This window comes from Macaca thibetana, chromosome 4, assembly GCF_024542745.1.
Source record: "Macaca thibetana thibetana isolate TM-01 chromosome 4, ASM2454274v1, whole genome shotgun sequence".
Classification (NCBI taxonomy): Eukaryota; Metazoa; Chordata; class Mammalia; order Primates; family Cercopithecidae; genus Macaca; species Macaca thibetana.
Window position 1 is genome coordinate 7,177,458 of NC_065581.1, and position 7,644 is coordinate 7,185,101.

General features: G+C 52.3%; 1 protein-coding gene across 9 annotated transcripts in view; it reads left to right on the top strand.

Moving 5' to 3' along the window:
• The window catches only part of RREB1 (ras responsive element binding protein 1), a 147,580-nt gene extending 140,201 nt beyond the window's left edge, over positions 1–7,379 (top strand). For all 9 annotated transcript variants that reach the window (XM_050789354.1, XM_050789352.1, XM_050789349.1 and 6 more), the window contains 2 exons: positions 1,852–2,655; positions 3,952–7,379. In XM_050789354.1, the coding sequence (XP_050645311.1) occupies positions 1,852–2,655; positions 3,952–4,409 (1,262 nt within the window). In that variant the 3' untranslated portion in view covers positions 4,410–7,379. The remainder of the gene's footprint in view (positions 1–1,851; positions 2,656–3,951) is intronic.
• Positions 7,380–7,644: the final 265 nt, after the last annotated feature.

A 7,644-nucleotide genomic window follows, 5' to 3' on the forward strand; every position in this document is an offset into this window, starting at 1 on the left:
CATATCTCAGGATTCATATTCTTTAAGCTTTTGGATAATTTTGCAAAATCATTTCTTCTTTAAAATTTTATATTCACACCATAATATTTCCTTCTGAAACCTCTTGAGATACTCAGACAGTGGCTGCCAAAAAGTGCAGTCAGTGTAAAACTAATGAAATGAAATGATGGAAGTGGACGCGTTATGCAGATGGCTGTGGGTAAGCCTAAAGCCCCAAGCAGGTGTGAGCAGTAGGTACTGTCTCTTCAGACCTCGGGATGGGGCAGGACCAGCTCCTTACCCCAGCCCTCCTGACCGCCTTGATGGCCAAATAATGGAGCATGTGATGTTGAGGAGAAGTGATAGATGCAGGTTGATACTGTAGTTACGCCTGATCACACCAAGTAAGAATCCAGGTTAGGTGTGTGAATCTGCTGGCTCAAGGACTGCACTCACATCTGGCCTGTTGAGGGAGGCGCATCTCATACTTGTGCCATAAAACAATGACTTTCATCCACCTAATTCTCAGAGGAACTTCTGAATCCCTACAGTAATAAATCAGACAGTGGCCAGGCATGGTGGCTCACGCCTGTAATCCCAGCACTTTGGGAGGCCAAGGTCGGCAGATCACCTGAGGTCAGGAGTTCGAGACCAACCTGGCCAACGTGATGAAACCCCGTCTCCACTAAAAATACAAAAATTAGCCGGGCATGGTGGTGGGTGCCTGTAATCTCAGCTACTCGAGAGGCTGAGGCAGGAGAATTGCTTGAACCCGGGAGGCAGAGGTTGCAGTGAGCCAAGATCACACCATTGCACTCTAGCCTGGGCGACAAGGAGAAACTCCGTCTTGAATAATAAAAAATCAGACATAGGATCTGCAGCTAAATAATAGGTTCCACCAGCTTCCAATGCACTGTTGTAGTGCATAATTTTAAGAAGTTATTAAGTCCTCTTTCAGCCTTAGGAAAGAGAAGGCCTTTTGACCCTGTTTGATGCTGTGAATGTTGCAACCGTGCCATCCCTTAAAAGGACTGTTGAAAACTGGTAGGCTTTCCACATACAGTTTTACTGGGTGGAATGGACAGATAGGAACAAATCAAAAGGCAGGAAGTCAGGGTAGGTGAGATGCCCGGAAGCCAGAACCCCTTGTCTTCACAGGCACCCACAGCCCTTCACAGTCCGCTCCCCTCACTGTCTGCTGTTGCCAAGCCTGGCATCAAGGGTGCCCTTCCTTTGAAAGATTTCCGCCACCCCTGGGAGGCTGACAGCTAGGAAGCCTACAAGCTTGCCTGCACCCCGTTGGGTCTCTGCAGCCTCCACCTGGAGATGAGCGTCAGGCAAGAGTGCATACCATACACACAGAATGCAGGCTTGGGGTCGTTTCCTGTGAAACTCATCAAGACCATGCTTTGGGGGATTAGGGGTGGGGGTGGTCCTGTGTATGTTGCATGTTTGTATGATCTCTTTGCACTGGAAAAATAACTTATAACTCAAGCTTCCTCAACCTCCCTGGCGCTGCGAGTCTCTGGAATGCACCCCTCTCCTATCTCGCAGCCCCTGTCTGCCCTGCCTGAGTCACTCACACCTTCCTGGGGGTGGGAGCAGTGGAAGCCGGGGGTTCGGGGGCACAGCCAGCTCTGGGAACACACCTCAGGTGATGTGGAGGCTGCTTTTGCCTTTCTTACCTCCCCGGGGTCATCTTGGTCCTCCTGGGGGAATGTAACAGGTGGTGAGGATTTGGGCCGAAAGAAGTCCTCACTGGTTTGGGGTTCAGGCTGCTGGCGTGGGTCTAGCCCATTCCCGGCGACGTCCCTGGCATGAGCGTACCTGGTGGTGCCCCTCTGAGCCCTCCCCGCTGTGCTTGCCCCACAGACAGCCAGTCGGATGCGGAGACTGCAGCCACCGCGGGCGAAGTGCTAGACCTCACCTCACGGGACAGAGAGCAGCCGTCGGAGGGCGCCACTGAGCTCCGCCAGGTCACAGGGGATGCCCCTGCGGAGCCAGCCAAGGCGGAAACGGCCTCGCCTGTGCACGGAGAAGAGCACGGGCCTGGGGAGAGCCATGAGCCGGAGGAGGAACGTGGCGCTGAGGAGAGTGCCGGTGACGCCGACGGCGCTGAAGAGGACGCGTCGAGCAACCAGAGCCTGGACCTGGACTTCGCCACCAAGCTCATGGACTTCAAGCTGGCCGAGGGCGAGGGCGAGGGCGAGGCAGGCGCCGGGGGCGCGGCCTCGCAGGAGCAGAAGCTCGCCTGCGACACCTGTGGGAAGAGCTTCAAGTTCCTGGGCACCCTGAGCCGCCACCGGAAGGCGCACGGCCGCCAGGAGCCCAAGGACGAGAAGGGAGATGGCGCCAGCACTGCGGAGGAGGGGCCCCCGCCCGCCCCTGAGCAGGAGGAGAAGCCCCCCGAGACCCCGGTGGAGGTGGTGGAGTCGGCCCCGGGCGCCGGGGAGGCCCCGGCGGAAAAGCCTGCAGAGGAGATTGAGGGCCCCTCCGACGGGGAGAGCGCGACCGAGAAGAGGTCCTCGGAGAAGAGCGACGATGACAAGAAACCAAAGACAGACTCCCCCAAAAGCGTGGTCAGCAAGGCAGACAAGAGGAAGAAGGTCTGCAGCGTGTGCAACAAGCGGTTCTGGTCGCTGCAGGACCTGACCCGGCACATGCGCTCCCACACAGGTAACCAGGGCAGGCCAGGTCCCCAGCCTGACAAGAGGCGGCCAGGTGGGCACCTCTGTCCTAGGAGCTGCCTTGAAGCGGCGCTGGAGGCCGCCGAGAGAACGTTTGCTTACGTTGCGGGTGTGCTCTTTAAGCCCGTGAACTAGGAGATTTAAGGAGTTGTCCTCTTAGCGCTTGAAGACCGTGCAGGCCTGCAGCCAGGCAGGAGAGGGTCCTTGGCCGTTGTGTTTTTGAGAACGCTGTGCTCCGCCTCTTAGCGCTGCTGAGCCTCCGTCTTCCCATCTGTAGAGCTGGGGTGACAGCTGCCCTGTTTCAAAGAGGTATCTAGGAGAGGGTGCTTGTGCTGGCCATTTGGGGCCACTTGGTCCTGTCTAGTCCTGTGGCCCGGATGACAGGCGCTGCCCCAGGCCACTGTGGGGCGGCAGGCACCCTGGGTGATCCGTTAGGGCCAGGAGGGTCTTTTCCTTTCTTAGCCGTGCAACCGGCTGAGGTGACTGGGACAGGACTCTTAGCCACTGCCCTGCACACTGCTCCTAGAGTTCACCCACCACCCACAGGGTGGAGGCTGCAGACCCCAGAGCAGGGGCGCTTGCTTTGAGACAAAGACCTGGATATGCTCATGGAGTCCAGAGATATATCCTCCTTCCTTCCAAAATAACCTGTCCCTCCTCTCAGCCGCAGCTTCCCTCCCTGTCACATCTGCAGCCCGCAGCGAACACGTGTGCCCCAACCCAGCGCAGTCCGCTGTTCGCTGCGCTTGCCGGTGTGAAGGACCAGGGGCCTTGGCTCTCAGAAGAGGGATATTCTTGGGCTCCCAGAAAGCGTGGTGGGCCCTGCCCCAGGCCTGGCGTGTGAGCATCAGGAAAGCCCCCGCTGTGCCACATTGCAATGCAGAGGGTACCTGGTGCCTCCGACTTAGGTGCTGCTGTCCATGCAGATCCCTGAGAGGGCCCACTCCCGTCCCCCTCTAGATTCCTTCCTAGGCTCTGGGCGAGGCCAGTCTGCATGTCTCCTGAGGCTTCTGCTTCTGGGACTTGGGTTTTCTGGATCAGTATGTAGAGTGCCTGGACTGAGAGAGGAAGGAGAGGGAACGTCTCAAACTGATAGCTTGAACCAGCAAACAGAGCTTGTCCGTCCTGTTTGCTGGTTCAAGGAAGAGGCCTCTGGCTGAGTAGGAAGGAGTCCTGGTCCCTCACACATAGCCTGGGAGCCTCGTTCTTCCTGTGCAGAGCAGGGTGTGGTGGGTACTGGTGCCTTTTGGTTAATGGAAGTTCTTTCTTTCTTCCGTTGTTCCAGGGGAAAGGCCATACAAATGTCAGACCTGCGAGCGAACCTTCACCTTGAAGCACAGCCTGGTTCGCCACCAGCGGATCCACCAGAAAGCCAGGCATGCCAAACACCATGGGAAGGACAGCGACAAGGATGAGCGGGGTGAGGAAGACAGCGAGAACGAGTCCACCCACAGTGGCAACAACCCCGTCTCAGAGAACGAGGCGGAGCTGGCTCCCAGCACCAGCAGCCACATGGCCGTCACCCGGAGCCGGAAGGAGGGCTTGGCCAGTGCCACAAAGGACTGCAGCCACAGGGAGGAGAAGGTCACGGCAAGGCGGCCGTCTGAGCCTGGCCAGGGTGACCTTAACCCAGAGAGCCCAGTGGCCCTGGGGCAGGACCTGCTGGAACCTCGCAGCAAGAGGCCCACTCACCCAACCCTGGCCACAGCTGACAGCACCTCGCAGCTCCCGGGAATGGAGTGACAGCCTCAGTCCCCCTCAGCACAGACAGAAGCCAGCAGAGCAAAGCGTCATGGGGTTTCCTCAGTGCCCTTCGGCTGTTGGGGAGTAAGAGAGAGAGAGAGAGAGAGTGAGTGCGAGAGACAAGCAGGAGCGTGGCTGCTCGCTCAGTGCCATAGCCTTACCGCAGCCTGCGCGGGAGGCCACAGCCCGTGCCGATTCCAGTGCCTTAACTACTTACCGGATCCCTCCATATTATCGTGGGTGTTGTATTTTTCCAAAATGACTTCTTAAACAAAACAAATATTATAATGAATTGTCTGGAGAGGACCTCTTCATTTGAGCATTAGCGTTATTTTTTATTGGTGTGTGTGAGCTTGTTTTTGTGAATCTGTGATAGCACCGTTTGTTCTGTGAGCTGGAAACAGAAGGAAAAAACATACCCTTGGGTACCCATAGCCAATAACTGGAAGAAAATGATGTGAATTTCGTGTAAATGACCAGAGGAAAGATGAATAAGATGATAATTTCTTAAATAGACATTTTCCTTTTTTCTGTGTGCTTCATGGTGGAGCTGTCATCTGGTCCTTGGTATTACAGGATGTGGTTGATGAAGGTTTCCAATATGGTTTCAGGCCAAAACCAGGAAAGATTCTAGCTTCAGCCTCATGTCCGTTTCCACTCTGTCAGCATTAGACATGGTCACCGTTCAAGTTTCAAGACATCCATTCTTAACTATAGAGAAGAGTTACTCCCCTGGCGTCTAAACCTATGGAAAACATGCACGGATAGCATATATTTGATTGCCTCCTCTTCCCTTTCAGTATCTATATTATTAATATTATTATTATTATTATTATTGTTCATCAGTTTGCTGTTCTCTGCAGTGAGCAGAATCAAATGGGCAATATTTGTCCTGGGAGACCTGTGCCGCACCCGGGTCCCCGTGTAAACGTGTGCCTGCGGCTGTGGTTGGCACCCTCGGGTGGTAGCTCTTCTACTGTAATGAGACAAGCCTTTCTTCTGTCACTGCAGAATTTAGCAGGGCCGTGAGCAGTCTTCCCAGGCGTGGCCCAGGAGCAGCTCAGAGAGGGTGGAGTGAGGGTGCGTGCATCCAGGAAACAGGCGTCAAGAAGCCAGGGCCGTGCCTGGAGCACTGCAGAGATGACTGTGGAGAAAGCAAAGCAGTGACCCAGTGACCAGGCACGTTACTCGTGAGCGAGGTATTCCCAGTCTTCCTGCTAAGCCTAATCCACGCCTTACCCAGCTGTGCTACTGTCATTTGCAAAGCGAGGAAATACTACTACTGGTAATAAAACTACACATGCAAGATGTCAGATGAGAAATAGGTTTATATTTACCTTCCTGTGATGTGGAGTTGGTGCTTGAAGATAAATGTGCTGTTTCTAGTTTCTTAAATAGCCCAAACCCCTGGGTGCAAAAAGGCAGGATTCTTTTTACCCATAAGCATCTTTGGCAGGCAATAGACTTCCCTCACTGTCCCCGCCTGCGGGGAGGAAAATGTACCCCACTGCACCTGAGCTCCTGGTCCCTCAGCCGAGACCTCAGGGGCCCCCAGCCAGCCTGCTGCTGGGGACCCCTGTGCTTGCTGCAGTGTGTGGAGCCTCTTGCCTTCCCCTGGGGAGGCACCCCTGTACCCCAGCTGCTTTCCCCTGCCTTTTTCTGGCCCCAGTGCCCCTCCTTTACATAGACTTGTTCGCACAGAAACATGCACACCCCCTTTTCTCCACCGCTTCACCAGTTTCTGAAATCCAACCTCCCAGACTTCAAAGGAAGATAGATATTCTTGAGATAATGAAAAGTGATATCTTCGCATATGAAAGGAAAAAAGGTTGAGGTATATATGATTTTTAACTGTATTAGGGATGTATGAACCAGTTTAAAAATGAGGTTTTATTTACTGTAGAGATGAATGCAAATCAGAACCAATGATTCCTTGGTCTACTTAGTTAAAACCAGTTCATACATCCCTTAGGTTTCTTTTTTTATTATTACAGTTGTTATTGTTATTTTTGTTGTTATTATTTGGGGTTTCTTGTGTTTTTTCTCTGCGACTCTCCACACTAAACTCGCAATATTGTGGGGAGAAGCTGTGAGTAAACTCTACGCTGCGGTGAGATGTAGCAGTAATCAGCTCCCAGCGACGTGAGTAGCCGGGGCTGCCGCTCGCAATAATCACTATTGATTTAAAGCTTTACTTAGCCTTGATCTGTACCCTCGTAGTCAATAAGGTCTTGCCACATTTTATTAGTGAGGTGGAGAAACGTATTATTTGTTTGTTGTTTTTGCCCTTCCCCCACCCCCCAATATTAAACTGTGAAATTTGTGATTTGTTTAAACTCTGGGTGAATCATAGCTTAGTTTGCATGTCCAGCTAATTTGTTTCTATACATTTTGTTTGATTCTCTTTCTCCTTCTCTCAGGGCTTTTACAAAAAAATATATATATATGGATCTTCTGAAAAGTTTTTTGAGGTGCAAGTTTTTTCTTTTTTTTTTTTTTTTCCTCATTGATTAATGGACATGATGCTGAGATTCAATCACTACATGAAACACCTGGCTGTGAAAACAGAACAACCCAGAGGGCTGTTTTCCAAGCAGCGCTGGGGAAGCTACAGAACAGCCGGATGCCAGTTTCGGGAGGATTCACCGTACGTTCTGACCCTCTGTTCGTCTCTTTCCTCTCCTCTTTCTTCAAGAAGGAAATTGATCCTAGTGATTTCAGCCCATGCATTAAACAGGAAACAATAATAAATTTGTAGAATGCATATTTTTCTAAAGGGAACTTAAAAACTGCTGCTACATGTTATGTACAAAACTGGTTTATGCCACATGAACAGAATCACAAGTTTGGTTTTGGTACTTTTTGTTCCTCTTTGTATTCAGTTGTATAGAACTTCCAAATTCAGAATGAGAAGAAAGCTGTTCTGTATCAAACCATCTAAGCAATAAATGTTATATTTTAAAAGCGGCAGATTGCCGGTCACGTGGCCGTCCTGTGATTTGTTGTGATCCCATCCCCAAACCCACAGCCCACTTGGGGCAGCCCCCAGGTGTGCAGTACCGTTGGAGGGAATCACAGGTGCCCAGGAAAGCTCTTGTCATCCAGGCAGCATTTTTCTTCGCTCTGGAGGCTGGGGCAGTGACTCTTGCCTATAATCCCAGCACTTTGGGAAGCCAAGGCGGAAGAATCACTTGAAACCGGAAGTTCAAGACCAGCCTGGGCAAAATAGTGAGAC